Source organism: Canis lupus, chromosome X, assembly GCF_003254725.2.
Source record: "Canis lupus dingo isolate Sandy chromosome X, ASM325472v2, whole genome shotgun sequence".
Classification (NCBI taxonomy): Eukaryota; Metazoa; Chordata; class Mammalia; order Carnivora; family Canidae; genus Canis; species Canis lupus.
This window is the reverse complement of record NC_064281.1, coordinates 107,850,724-107,866,686: the sequence shown is the minus strand read 5'-3', so window position 1 is coordinate 107,866,686 and position 15,963 is coordinate 107,850,724. Positions and strand designations below refer to the sequence as shown.

The 15,963-nt window shown below is 43.2% G+C and overlaps 1 protein-coding gene across 1 annotated transcript; it reads left to right on the top strand.

Annotated features, from left to right (window-relative positions):
• Nucleotides 1–4,106: 4,106 nt before the first annotated feature.
• LOC112668591 (sugar phosphate exchanger 3-like) lies at nucleotides 4,107–6,174 on the top strand. Its single transcript, XM_035711543.2, is given in 3 exon segments — nucleotides 4,107–4,530; nucleotides 4,532–5,071; nucleotides 5,073–6,174. Coding segments are annotated over 3 exon segments (1,470 nt in total). The 5' UTR covers nucleotides 4,107–4,201; the 3' UTR covers nucleotides 5,674–6,174.
• Nucleotides 6,175–15,963: the final 9,789 nt, after the last annotated feature.

Here is a 15,963-nt window from a genome sequence, read left to right as displayed (position 1 = left end):
CTTACCTAACCCTGCTTGCATGGTCTTAGCCTCAGTTTCCCCGTTAGTAAAATGAGCAGAGTAAATGAAGTCAGTTCAAAGATAACTTCCCGATCCTTCTTGGTATGGTCTCTTTGGGACCTGTTTTCTTTCTCTCAACTGTCATTGAACATCCACTGAAGTATCTGTACTTGACATGCCTGTGCTCACACCCCTGCTTTCCACTGAAGGGCCAAGTCTCCCAAGCTGGGAGGAGGCTGCTAATCAGCTGTGGATTTGTTTCAGCCTTTTCAAACCAACTCCCCCCAAGGTCTCAAGAATTTCTGTTGTACACATGCCTTTAAGCAGAATTTATGTGTCTTCTAAGGAGCAAGTTGTAGTTTTTAACGTGAAGATCAGGAGTCTGAGTCAGAGACAAATCCCCAAACATCAGGTTCAACGGAGTACACAGACCTGGGTTTGAGTCCAACCTCACCCCATGCTGTGTGACCTTAAGTATATTACATAACTTCTCAGAGGCCCAATTTCTTCATCTGTAAAATGAGAATGTTAATAACAGTACCTACCCCCACTCAGCTCTTCTGAGGATTCAAACAGACACGTGCCCTTCTCAAGGCACCGTGAACATTCAAAATCCCCAAGCATCCCTGTCCACCTGAAGTTCCAGCCACCCACGCTATCTATCAGAGGTCCTTAGGCAGAAAGGGTGGTACATAGAGAGGGAAAATGAGTGGGACAAGCCTGCACATGTAGACAAAAAAATAATAATAATAAAGACTGCCTACAGCTTTGAATTCCTTGTTTTGAGGTTGTGGTCAAAACTGTAGCTGTGGTTGTTTCCAAAATGGAAATTCTTTCCTTATCTCCTCGAAACAATCTGAGAAATGCCCTACAGGTGGGACAGAAGAACAACTTGGCTTCTTCATTCCTTCTTGGCACCTGTTAGAGTTCGCACTACTTACTCCAAGGCAAATGGAAGGCAGAAACTTCCTGAGCAAGCCCCACTGGCTAGGGCCCTGGACTGAACTTAGCAGAATACATTAACTTTGAAGCATGCCATTTTGCCTTCCCTCTCATCAAATCCAAAATCAAGGTCATCTAAGCCAGGCTTAGATGCCTGTGATGAGATGCCCCCTCTCTGAGGCACCTGGGTGGCACAGTTGACTGAGCATCCAACTCTTGGTTTTGGCTCAGATCGGAATCTTGGAATTGTGGGATCTAGCCCTGGGTTGGACTCCATGCTCAGTGTTGAGTCTGCTTGAGATTCTCTCTCCCTGTCCCTCTGCCCCTCCTGCTCATGCTTGCTTGCTCGCTCTCTCTCTCTCTCTCTCTCTCTCATATAAATCTTTACAAAAAAGAGAGAAAGATGTCCCCTCTCTTTTTACTGGCCCAAGAAGCTTTTCTTCCTTATCTTTAATTGGGACTTCTGAGAAATGACAGTGCTGATTACTGATGCTGGGAAGCTATTTTGATCTGCAATTGTTTTCATTTTCCCCTTTGGAAGCAATAGCAATTGAAGAAAACTAAAGTTGAATTATCTTCAAATAGGGGAAGAAATGCATAACCAAACCAAAAAAAAAAAAATCACAAAATGCTCTTCTTTTTGCTGAGAAAAACAAATCTATTACTTCTTCTCTTTTGAGATCTCAAAGGTCTCATTCGGCAGATGGTGTCAAGACATTTAATAAATATTGTTTAATGGGATGATGATGAAGATTATTTTAATAAGAGCAAATGCCTCCCCACCACATATACAACTTAGCCTTCTCTTCTGTAACAAACCAATGTCCTTTCTTTCCAACACCTCTCACCCATAGATCACCTTTTCTAGAGAATATTGCAAAAGGGTTCAGAGCAGGGGATTCATGTCCTGGCTCCACTACTTACTAGCTGTGTACCTATGGACAAATTATTGACTCCCTCTGTACTTCAGTTTTCTCATTTTAAAATGAGGCCAAAAATGGTAACTGTCTTTTCCAGTTGGGTTCCACTGAGTAGAATGATTTAACATATGCAAGGAACCTGGCATACAACTTCCTGTGATGGCAGTCATCTACCATAAGGACCCGGATGACAGTCTGACCACAATAACACACCCTCTCAAGCCCCACTTGCTCCAGGAAACGTCCAGCCACAGACAATCTTCCACCCTTAGCACTGAATAATCCTTCCTCTTTCAAAATGTCCCTAAAATGCTTGCTTACCTCCTTGCGGCCAATCAGGAACTGTTAGCTATACCTGAAGACCAATTAGAAAGTTGTCCTTGCTTCCAAAATTTGCATACTAATCAAATGCAGGCCGATCAGAAACCATTTCAGCACTTTCTCTTTTCTACTCTACAAAACTCTCTCCTTTCTAACACTTGTGTACCCCCCAGTGATATGAAAGTTACTGCAACAAGTTTATGAATAAACGGCCTTTGTTAAATTTGTCTCTGAGTTGGTTTTGTCTTGCTCAAAAAATTGTAGCTATGTTAATTCATCATTCTCTACCTTACTGCGCTTGCCAACTGTTTTTTATATTGACTGCTCCACAGGCCTTGCCTGTAGAAGGTACACAATCCCCATTAATGAAATAGGTAACAGTATGTCAACTATTATTTTGATCAACATTTATTGAGCCTCCTCTGTCACTGGCCCCTGTGCTAGATATTTTCACCCTCATTCTCTCTTCGTATCACAGAATTCATCAACTAAACCTTACAAGGATTAAACCCTGCTCATTAGTTTCTAGAAGTAGTGTCAACGATAAAGAAGGGTTCCAGTATCTATGAAAATTGGATTTGGAGGTCCTGTGCCCAACACATTTTTTAAGACTTTTCTTTTATTCATGAGAGACAGAGAAAGAGAGGCAGAGATACAGGCAGAGGGAGAAGCAGGCTCTGATGCAGGAGCCTGATGGGAACTCGATCCCAGGACTCCAGGCTCATGATCTGCCAAAGGCAGATGCTCAACCACTGAGCCTCACAGGTGCCCCAACACATTTTTTATTCATAGTTTTTAAACTTATAGCTCAAAATGGTATATCTAGTAGGTTTCTTTTAGCATGCAGGACCATGGTGAATTAAATAATGTTCTTCTCTCTTCTCTCATTTTGCCAACCCTTGTGACATAATTTCCCTAACTACCTTCAGGGCTTTTTCTTTTGGCATTTTACACTGTGTGGAAATCAGGGGCAGTGAGGTAAGGTCCCCTTAAAATGAGAAGATACACACCTAAATGTCCATTTATGATGAATGGATAAAGAAAATGTGGTATGTCCATGCAACAGAATACCATTCAGCCTGAAAAAGGAGTGAAATTCTGACATACTACAACATGGATGGACCTCGCGGACATTCTGCTAAGTGAAATAAGCCAGTTAGAGTCAGACAAATACTGTATGATTCCACTTATATGAGGTATCTAAAGTGGTCAAACGTGGGGCGCCTGGGTGGCTGAGTGGTTGAGCATCTGCCTTTGGCTCAGGTCATGATCCTGGGGTCCTGGGATCGAGTCCCATATCGAACTTCCTGTGGAGAACCTGCTTCTGTCTCTGCCTCTCTCTGTGTGTCTCTCATGAATAAATAAGTGAAGTCTTAAATAAATAAGTAAATTAAGTGGTCAAGGGATGCCTGGGTGGCTCAGCAGTTGAGCGTCTGCCTTTGGCTCAGGGCGTGAATCCCATGCTCCCAGGATTGAGTCCCACATTGGACTGCCTGCATGGAGCCTGCTTCTCCCTCTGCCTATGTCTCTGCCTCTGTGTGTCTCTCATAAATAAAATCATAAATAAATAAATAAATAAATAAATAAATAAATAAATAAATAATCAAACTCATAGAAACAAGAAGTAGAATGGTAGCTGCCAGGGGCTGACGAGAAGGAGGATCGGGGAGTCATTTAACAGGGACATTAAAGTTTCAGTTTTGTAAGGCAAAAATTTCTAGAGCTCTGTTGCACAACAATGTGAATGTACTTAACACCACTGAACTGTACACTGACAAATAGGGTGGTAAGTTTTATGTTATGTAGTTTCTCCCACAATAAAAAAAAAAATAGAACTGTGGTCGCGGAGCCATGGGTGAGGTAGCGGCGCAGCGAGAGGCTGTGGGTAGCATAGCCCAGCAAGCCGGACGGTGGGCCGCAGCGAGGTGATTGCGGCGGATCTCGGAAAGAAGAAATGATGTAAATAATTCACTGTCCAAACTTTAAGGTCAGAGGTGAGAAGGAAGGTCAGGGAGACTATGGCCTGGCCAAATATTTTTCAAAGAGGAACTCTGTTCTCCCGGTTCAGCCATCATCATGTTGTTGTGTTCCTGCTTACCTTCTTCAGGTATTCGTTACTCCACACATCAAGAAAAACTTTTAGCAATGTCAAAGTCAGTATCTCTAAGCAGTGGACCCCAAGTGCTTTTAACAAGTCAATTAGCCTGCCTGTAGAGATCTGGAGCAGCAACCATTTGTTTCCCAGAGCAGAGGAAGCCACACTTTTCCTTGGGACACTGGATACTATTTTCCTCTTCTCTTATGCTGTGGGCCTTTTCATCAGTGGAATTGTTGGAGATCGGCTTATGATGGGTTCTATCTTTTGGCATGTGCTCTTCTGCACTAGTGGTGTTTGTCTTTGGCACTGTCACAGAATGGCTGCATTTCTACAACAAGGGACTCTACTGCTGCCTGTGGATTGTAAATGGCCTGCTGAAGTCTACTGATTGGCCCTGTGTGGTTGCTGTTATGGGCAATTGGTTTGGGAGAGCTGGACGAGGAGTTGTTTTTGGTCTCTGGAGTGCCTGTGCTTCAGTGGGCAATATTTTGGGAGCATGCCTAGCTTCTTCTGTTCTGCAATACGGTTATGAGTATGCCTTTCTGGTGACAGCGGCTGTGCAGTTTGCTGGTGGGATCATCATCTTCTTTGGGCTCCTGGTGTCACCAGAAGAAATTGGTCTCCCAGGCATCGAGGCAGAAGAAAATTTTGAAGAGGACTCACACAGGCCACTGATTAATGATGCTGAAAACAAAGATGAATATGAGCCTAATTATTCCATCCAAGAAGGCAGTACTATTACCCAAGTCAAGGCAATAAGCTTTTATCAGGCCTGTTGTCTTCCTGGAGTTATACTCACTGGCCTATGCCTGCTTGAAGTTAGTAAATTACTCCTTCTTCTTCTGGTTAACCTTTTATCTGAGTAACAACTTCGGATGGAAGGAGGCTGAAGCTGACAAGCTGTCCATTTGGTACGATGTTGGAGGAATTATAGGTGGGACTTTGCAAGGTTTCATCTCTGACATATTACAGAAGAGAGCACCCGTTTTAGCTCTCAGTCTACTTCTGGCCATTGGGTCCCCAGTTGGATATAGCCGTTCTCCAAACGATAAATCCATTAATGCACTTCTGATGGCAGTTACAGGATTTTTTACCGGTGGGCCTTCTAAAATGATTAGTTCTGCTATTTCTGTGGACCTGGGTCGCCAAGAGCTGATCCAAGGGAGCATTGAGGCTTTGGCGACTGTCACAGGAATTGTTGATGGAACTGGAAGCATTGGAGCTGCAGTGGGCCAGTACTTAGTGTCTTTGATCCAGGACAATCTGGGATTATGGGTATTCTACTTTTTCATTCTCATGACAAGTTGTACAATTTTGTTTATATCGCCATTAATAGTGAGGGAAATCTGCTATCTTATGCAAAGATGACAAGCTCACGTATTGAGTGAGTGAGTGTTGCCCACAGAAGAAAAGAACAATGGAAGACACATCAGGACTATTATTTTTTTAAATTCACCCTATTTGGGGGTTGTCTTAAGAGCTCCAACAAAACCTCAGAGTGTCAAGCCTCTTTCAACAGTGTCAGCCACTTGAGATATTGACCAGTGGTGAAGGCCAGGCTGTTTTTCTACACTACATGAGTTATTGTGGATGATTTTCACTGTTTCATAAATGTACTGATTGGCCCATGAATCTGCCAGCCTCTTTATTTGGCCTGTTGAAATTTATCCTTTTAACCTGAAATACTGTCTTGGACTTGGACCTTAATTCTCCAGCCTGGAAAGTTGAGTGGCCACAAGACAGTTGCACATGGTTTGCATCAATGACGGGCTCCACGAATAGGAAGGGAGCATTGGATTTTGCTTTGATAATGAATTTGCAAAGAGCAGTCACTCATCTTTGAAGCATCAAATCCTGGTAGTGTGCTCAAGCTGGATCAAGTGTAAGCCTGCCTTGGACAAAGACTCCCTTTGTTCACACTACATGGTGATTGGCTCAGTCACTCTATCTGATCTAAAGTTATTCACCTCCAGAAGCAGAAATACCTTCAAATTATTGTCACCTTGTTCTCCTCATTCAAAATTCAACTCCTGGAACTACACAGTCTTCGTTTCAAGAACCATAAGGTACATCATCAGTTGTCATGAACATTCCAAGGTGTAGCTCATGACTGAAGTACTCAACTCCAGATTTGCTCTTTGGGGACATTAGGATCCACTAGGACGCTAATCTGCTTAGCCCTGTTTTCAGAGAGTTGATCTTTCTCACAATTGGGTTCCTTGAGTTACTTCAGCAGAAGACTAGAATTAGAGACAGAGGACAGACCTCTTGTCCTAGTAAGGCATTAAGTATATGACCTTGAATCACAGGAATGGGTTACTAGGGCCTGGGGACTAGGTATCTATCCGTTAGCAGTTTGTAGCACGTATGTCTTCAAGGCTGTGAATTCTGTACTAATCATCAATATTTTTAGGTCATTCTGCATATGTATTTTAAATTATGGACATGAACTTGGAGGAAAATGTTCAATTTGGAGGGCTGCTTGATTTGTGTTGGGTTAGGGAATATTTTTCATCTTCTTGCTTTATACTCTAAAATGTGGTGTGTTTATGAACTTGTTCATGTTATTTAATCAAGGAGATTTCCAATCAGTTAATTCCGCATTACTGACAAAAAAGGGAAAATATGAAACACAGGAAGGGAAAATAAACTGACTTTTATAGTAAAATTTAAAATTTAAAAATTAAAATAAAAAAATAGATGGTGCAGATTCCATAGCGATGAGAGAGCCTCCGTGGAGTGGCGGGAATTCAACTGACCCAGACATTTCCCACAATGCCTTTCACTTCCAAGGAAGGCCCACTCAACACCTATGTCTCTCTTCGATGAGCATGATTTCTGCAGCTTTGTATTCATGATCCTACTACTGAATTTTCCTTCAGGGCGGGAGACTAAGGAAGCGGAAGCGCATGAGACAAGCATTTTCCCACCAACTGCTTCCCATATGATATTTAGCAATGTTCAACTTCCTCTAAGGAACAGCACACGGGAATTTGCAGCTGCTTTTCTCACCCATCTCCCCTTATTACCAGGCGCTCTGTCAAACTCACTCCACGTGAGCTTTTGACTAAGCTCATGGATCAACTGAGTCACTGTATGCATATGAAACATGTTCATAATATTTAAATATTTAAAACCCCATAATATTTAAAACCCCAGAGCCTACCTTTAAATATCCTCATTACTGTGAAACTCATCAGCAAAAAAAGAGGGACTCTGAGGCAAAGTGACCAAACAGCATGAAATTGATGAGCAGAGAATGGCTGGGAGAGAAAAGGAAACTCAGCTCTGGCTCAAATCTCACCTTGTTGAGTGTGTGTGTGTGTGTGTGTGTGTGTGTGTGTGTGTGTGTGTGTTGCTGATGGTGGTGGTGGTTGTTTCTGGCCAGCCTGAGATGTTTTCATTTATCACAGTATTTGTGTAAACAAGGCAGTTAATTGTCTAAATGTCATAAATATTTCCAGCCTAATTGAAGAGAACATCAATATGGGTTTTTGACCTCTCACCATTTGCATAATAAACTCTAAACAAATCTCTTATTACCAACTTCCCTGAAAAACAAACATATCCTGCTAAAAATAGAAAGCTCAGAAACAGATGGAGATGCATGAGCCCAAATCACCTTCACTGTGCCCTCAAAATGTCCCTGGATTCACTGACTTCTTTTGCCTCTCCTTCCTCCATACCTTTTCCGTTCCCATATCCTCCATCTAGAGCGGTGCCATCTTACCAGTGGATTCTCCCATAATAGACTCTCAATTATTTCTCTACACTGGATCTCTGCTTAATTGTAGTAATGACAGTAACAGTGGTCATCATGGTGGTGATAATGACCGTGATGTAATATCGGTGATAATGATATTAATAGCAACAACTGATTGAGCCCCTAATATGCACCAGGTACAGTACTAAATCCTTTATGTACGTGGCTTTTCTTTAACATGCATAAAAAGTGTTGTGAAATAGATACTGTGTCACCCCCACTTTACAGGTGAGGAAAAACTTAACAAAATTTAACACAGTTTGTAAGTAGAACTGGGTCTGTTCTGATTCCAAAGGCCACTATCTTTCTGTTCCCCCATGCTGCCACTAAGAATTCTGTTCTCAGACTTGAGAAAATGTGAAAAAAGAGCTCCAGGTGTTATAATCCACATTCATACAATGTATGACAACAAAGTAAAATGCGGCTTCTCTTTTTCAACCAACCAGCAGAACTTTTGTATCCAAGTGAAAGAAGATACTCTGAGTTGCACCCACAGGAGGACACACACTGAGTCCAAAGACAGAAACACTGCCCTAGTGTTGCAACGTTTCTAGCTCTCTTTATTTGAACTGCTTCCAAAGCTCACTTTGAAGCCACATACAAAAATGTGTCTCTTTACCGGAGAGATACAGCTCGTTTCTAAATCCAAAACATTCATTGCCAAGCATGATCACCCACCTTATTCACCAGTGTGGGCTCTAATGACTTTTAGCTGTTCAAATATAGCCTGTTCTCAGAGGACAAAGATTTGTCACCACTGAGGAGATTCGAAGCAATGTGCGACAGGCTCTGAATGCAATTTGACAATTGGGTTGCTTCCTCCTCCTCAACATCTAGCATCTGGTTTGCCTTTTCAAAATCTCATGGCAAACAGGCAACAAGGAATCAAGAAGTTCTCTTCTGAATTAAAAAACAAACAGACTTTTTCCCTTTAAATATAATGGTAAGTCCCAGAAAGTTTGTCTCCGCCAGCAGACATTCACAGATTCTGGAGGGGACCTCAGTGGAAACCAGTTGCTGGTTGTCCTTTGCTTTGGAGTGGCCAGAATCCAACTGACTCCCTGGGAGTTATTCACAATGAACCAGGAAACAAACTACTTCTCACTGCAACTCTCCCCTGGTTGGAACTGTTGACTCCAGGAATAAATTAATTGCTGGTATAAAACTCTATTCCTACTCTGTCTGATGTATGTCTGTGAGAGGAGAGAGTGAAGCCCTTTGCCAAGTGGCTGCTTAGAGATAAATGGGCAATGGCAAACCAGCCACCAGTTGGTCATCCTTGCCACCACCTTTAAATTCATATTTCAGGCTGTCTCTCCTGCTCCAAATGATAAAATATTCTAGCATATTTATTGCTCAGGAAGTAATCATCTCAAACATAAGCTTGATGTACCAAACCACATTGCTAAGTAAGATGCATGTTTCATGGATCAATTACCTTCATGCAAATAGCACAGCACTTTAATTAACACTCTCATGAAGTGTCAAGCTTTTTGCATTGGAGTGCCACACAGGACACGAAGAGGAGTTGTTATTTGGGGGCTAAGGAAATTATAACCACCTAACATCAATGAGAGACTTTCTGGACGTGGGAGTTGCAAAGAAAGGAGTGCTTCAAGATAACCTAAGCAACAGATGGCCAACCTATGGCTAGCCCATGGGCAAATGTGAAAGAAAACCGGAAGCCATCCTGAATGGGACTGATGCCATAATCAAATGTCATATTATATCTCTTGGATTATATATTGCCCTCAAAATGCCTGGGAGCACTGTAATAAACAAGCAATGAGGGGGGGAAAAGGGTTTCACGATGTTCTTTTCAAGTAAAGCCAACAGTGGACTGAGCCACTTATCAGAGGCACTAGTGAAGTCTAACACCTGCCCTCAGATCCCACTGAAAATCTCACCCTGAATAACCCAGGGAACCATAGTTGTGGGCAATGTATCAGAGACTCACTGGGCTCTTGAAGGCTTCCACCACCTTCCCCTCCTCACTTCTCATCCCCATGCACCCAGTCTCTCCCCCCACCCTCTGACAGTCATCTGAAGGACCTCTCACAGACCTCTAGCAGACCGCCTGAGGTGCTGCTACGGGTTAGCCTGGAGTCGCTGTGACTGCCTTAGATCTGTGTTTAACTTTATAAGGTAACAAACTGAAGCAAAACCCAGCTGTGATACCCAACTGAGGATCTGGTGTGAAAAGCACATTTTACACAAAATGTACCTATAATATTCTCATTAGTGAGTGAAATTAACATTCTTGCATGAACTGGAAATGCTCAATTTCTTCCCCAGGGTTTCTCCTCTCACTAGGCTGCCTTTATCCCAGTGAAGGCGCAAATAGCCTTTATTTGTGTTTGTGAGTATGCAAGCCTCTAAGAACTCTTTACCCATTCTCTTCCTCAGTCTGGCTTTTAACATTCCTCAAGGGAGAAAAATTTGTTTGACATGTAGCCGGAGCTCTCAATAAAGTCCAAATCATGTTATATGCCAATGAAATGTTGTAATAAGCACTGCAAGAAAGTTAGCAATGTCCAGTAAACATTACCTGTACTTGGTGCACATTTGCCTCTTCAACAGGATGGGATGCATCTGCATCAAGAAATGCTTTAGCAATACTAATGCAACATAAATTTAGATACATTCAGCTCCTCCCTCCTGCAAATAGAAACAGGAAGCCCTATGTTAGAAGGCTGAATGGCTGGCTGCAAAAAACAAATCCTTTTTTCCTATGCTGTATTATTTTCCTTCCATAGAGACTCTTGATTCTTGGTGAATTTGCTTCTAGATGGGTCCCATGAAACTTCAGATTGACAATGAGGGATTTGCATTTTCCCCAGCTCTCTGGGAACCACCAGCCAGAGAGAGAACATTCCCAATTTGCCATCTTTTGCAGCAGGGCATGTTGCCTACCACTAGCAAATCACAGAGCATGAACACAATCTCTCTCAAAGGTCGCCTTTGCTGCTGCTGCTGCAGTTTGTGAAAACATCAAGTTTGAGAAAAAGTAATTTCACATGAGCTTGTCTGGCACTACTACCTGAGACCAGTCTCTTTTTCTCCCCCTTGCACCTATCTTCAAAACACCACGTGTTAGTTTAGAGGTCCAAGTGACATTCCCCAACCTATCAGTGGCCCCAGGGCCAAGTCACGAGAGCTGTCGCCCCTGCGGACACCATTAGAGAGTACCCTTCCTTCTTTTGTACCACAGCAGACATCTAATCCACCTTTACATGAAATGCTTCAGCCCTTCAATATACTACACAGATATTGCTGAAGATTCCCTGTGTGCCCATCTTAAGAGGCAGCACAAAATTTCTACATTTTAATTGACAACCATTCAGAGCATGCATTGATGAAAGACTTTGTCAGTTCATGGCTCTGCGGACAGCCCTGGGAGGGCTGCTGAATCCACGCTTCAACTTAATGAAGTTTTTATGATGATGAGACAAACCAGCAATCCATTCCCAAGCCTGTAACTTATTTAGGACTATTGAGCAAATCTGTGTACATCTTCAGGAAAGTCAATAGGAAATGTATGTAGTCCTGCTCTTTTGTCATCACTAAGAGATTTTTCAGCCTGTCCATGTGGCCAATCCCATCTCTCAGTGTTGTTTCAGTAATATATTCTATAAGCAATTTTCCCTTGCTTTGCACGGAAGGCATTCACTTACATATTGATAGTGAGACTCATTAGCCAAAAGAGGCACTCGATTTGCCTTCTTTTCCTCTCCCCATCCTGGGACAGTCCCAAATGCCTCAATGGACCAGCAGAGGCAGCTGGTAGGTTTTTCTCTAGTGACAATGGCATTTGCTCTTAGAGGACGGGGGCTGAGCAGGGAGGCAGAGAGAAAAGGGTCATATGAACAAAGTCACTAATATTAAATCCCTTGTAATAATGGTAATAGTGATTATTTAACCCCTAAAACTGGCCAGATGTCATAACCAACAGTAATCATCTTCCCTGTTCTTTAGGAAAATAGGTGGTCTTTCAATGTACCAATGTATCTTTCCCCCAGCCTGTAATACAGCTGAAATTGGCTTGTACGGCACACTAACCCCAGGATTCTTTGTTACTGCCGTGTCACCCAGGTTTAAGTCCTAGCTCTTCTCTTTTCTAGCTGTGTGACCCTGAGGCAAGTCGCTTCACCTCTCTGAACTGTTTCCTATCAGTAGAATGTAGGAAAATCACAGTACCCACTGCACAAGGCTGTTGTAACACTCCAAATCAAGACAAGAGGATGCAACACTACCTACCAAGTGCTCTAAGATGCAGACAGACTATAAAGTAATTTATAAATGTAAGGAGACATCGTCTCCAATGCAGTGATAATCTAAGGTCATGTGGTTGCTGAGAGAAACTGCAAGATCCCAAAATGCTTCTTGATCAACAAGGATACTTCTAACTGCATGGAGTGCAATTTAGCAATAAGGATATTTCGCTGTGTTCTCCTCCCTTGAAGCATGCATCTTCCCTGCATGTGGGACACATCTACTAGGCAAAGCAGCTGGTTAACCAGCAACCCCACCTCCCAAACCTGCTGAGCGGTATACCAAGCCCTGTGACTCAGAGATAGCTATACCCCTCAGCCCATGTCTCCCCAGACATCAGCTCCCTCCGGTTCACATGCAGATTCGTGCATGTAGCTTCCACTTCCCAGGAGGAAGACACATGTTTGCCAACATGGAGTGGTAAAAGAGAGATGGGGTTCAATATGTATGTAGCATGGCTCCTTTACTACATGCAAACCACCAACTGGCAGCTCCTTGGCTGGTGGCCATTCAAATCCTAGAGCCCATCTGGCAATAGGATCGCATTTACCCCTTGGGGCTCACAGATGTATACTGGATGGCAATTAGCTGGAGCCATGGCTAAACAATTTCATTCCAGCTATCCCCCCCCAAAATTATTTATGCCCAATTACAGCATAAAAAGCCCACTAATAACCCATTGTCATTGGTTGTTCATGTACACACTGTATGAGGCCAGTATTCCACAGATACCAGCTTACATTGATACTAGTTTCATGAAATACTTTGCCATGTGTTATTCCACATTTCTGCTCACAATAACCCAGGAGGGACTAGCCAAGATTGGTGCTACCCTCGCCACTTTCTAAATGATGAGGCTAAGATGCAGAATGTTATTGCTCCAAGTAATTCAGATGGTTAGCAAGGGGCCTTGGCCTAGAACCCAGCTTCTTGACTCTCAGTGCTCCCTCTAGATGCTGACGCATGAACATTTGTTATCTTACGACTGAATAAGAAAGGCAGCTATAGTCATTGTAGGTGATGAGAGAGACAGAGGGGCTATCAGAACAGCCATATCAGGACCCACGTCTTCACTGGCCCATCAACACTCAGCATCTTCAGGGCATCATGCTCTTTGACCCTCTGGGGGCAATTACCGGCTGCCTCACTGCCTGAAATTCTCGTCATGTTAGTGCTCTCTCCACAGTAAGTACTCCAGGTTAACAGGCACGTTCCTTTGCATACATCAAAAAAGACTGGGGTTCAGGATCCCTGGGTGGCTCAGCAATTTAGCACCTGCCTTCGGCCCAGGGCATGATCCCAGGTTCAGAGATCAAGTCCCACTTCAGGCTCCCTGCATAGAGCCTGCTTCTCCCTCTGCCTGAGTCTCTGCTTCTCTCTCTCTCTCTCTCTCTTTCTCTCTCTCTCTCTCTCTTTCTCTTTCTCTTTCTCTCCCTCTCATGAATAAATAAATAAAATCTTAAAAAAAAAGACGGGTTAACCCAGCCTCTCCTACTCCCCAGAAACTCAGTTTCTACTGACTTCAATCTGAAACTCACCAGCCTGACATCTAAAATCACCATATGTAACCCCTACAACGTTACTGTGAATCGCCCAGTTCCTCAACCTCTTGGCTTCCCTGACGGAAGAAGCAGGGAAGAAACCACAGCGCAAAGGGAACAGCTTGGATCATTCATTAGGAGTAATGGGAAACAAACCTCAAACCTAACCAGGGCTGCCCATAAACAGGTCGCACCTTTCCTCAGTGTCCCCTGGGCTGAATCTCTTGTGAGCCCACCTATTTCTGAGAAAGCTCTTTTTACTGTTGTTATGTAAGCGTGCCCATTGGACTCTGAACTTTTGCATGGGAGGGGAGCTGCAGATGAAGCAGAGTCATGTTAGTAAGCCACAGACATTAAAGTCATTTCCTACTCCCTGGCCCTACTAATTACTGAAAATAATTATGCAACAGTAAGAGCTTTCTCCCTCGTTGTGTTTGGACGGATCATAATAGGAAGTTCTTGGGCAAATGAGAGGGCTAACAACTGCTTTGTTCAGAGTGGGAGAGAACAGTTAACTGCGAGGAGGGCACAGGAGTAGAACCCAGGAGAATTGGGGTAATTGAAGTTCACTGGGAAAGTTTCTCACCTTAGAAAGAAAGTCATCTTCTGAGTGGCTCTTCCCATATTTTAAGAGCAAAGCAAGAATAATAGCTCTTGTGCATCACTGTGGAACCGTGGACTTTCCCCGAACTGGAATAGGTAGCTCTTTGGTCAGATCAATGAAGGTAGTTTTCATGCCAGAGACCAATCACTTGCTCCTGTGGTAATTCCCAATAAGAGATCCCAGACATCACCAGTTGCAACCACTGAATCCAAGCTGCTGCTGTAAGGGAGGGGCTTACCGGCCTTTATGGTACCCAACTCACCACGATTTCTCATGGTAGGTCCCGTCTCTGGCACCTATAGCCCATCACCTGTTTGCTTATGATTTTTATAAGTAAAATTTATACAGAGAAATGTGCAAATCTTAAGTATAATATTCTTTTAAACAATATTTTATTTATTTATTCATGAGAAACAGAGAGAGGCAGAGACACAGGCAGAGGGAGAAGCAGGTTCCATGCAGGAAGCCTGACATGGGACTCGATCCTGGGTCCCCAGGATTACGCCCTGGGCCGAAGGCAGCACTAAACCACTGAGCCACCCAGGCTGCCTGTAAGTATAATATTCAATGAGTTTAGACACATACACACACCAGGATAATGCACATCCCTATCAACTACTTAGGAAGCTCCATCATGCGTGTGTGGGTGCATACACACACCCCTCCGTGGCAACCACTGGTGTGATTGTTTTCACTGAGGCCTATTCTAGTACTTCAGGTAAAAGTCAACATACAGCATTATACTCTTTTGGATAAGACTTATTTCACTTTCATAGAAATTCATCTATGCACTTGTTCATTCCTTTTTATTGCTGAGTAGAACTCCCATATGTGACGAGGCCACAGTTTGTTTATCCCTTCACCAGATGATGGACAAATGTTTGGGTTGTTTCCAGATGGAGGTTATTATGAATACAGCTGGTATGGGCATTCTTTTACAAGTGTCTTTGTGGAAATATGCTTCCATGTCATTTCTCATGAGAAAATGCCTAGAAGGGGGATTGCTGGGTCAGTGGGTAGGCATATACTTGGTTAAATATGAACTGCCAGATTTTTTTTTAATTTTTTTTTATTTATTTATGATAGTCACAGAGAGAGAGAGAGAGAGGCAGAGACACAGGCAGAGGGAGAAGCAGGCTCCATGCACCGGGAGCCTGATGTGGGATTCGATCCCGGGTCTCCAGGATCGCGCCCTGGGCCAAAGGCAGGCGCCAAACCGCTGCGCCACCCAGGGATCCCAAACTGCCAGATTTTTTTCCAAAGTGACTGTCCCATTTTACATTCCCATTGACAGTATATGAATATGCCAATTGTTCCACATCTTTGCCCACATGTGGCATTGTCAGTTGTTTTAATTTTAGCCAATCCAGTGACTGTACAGTGGTGTCCAGTGGTTTTGATTTGCATTTCTCTAATGACTAATAATGCTGAGCACCTTCTTATGTGCTCACCAGCCATTTGTATTATCCTCCCTTTGGGAGATATCTGTTCAAATCATTTGC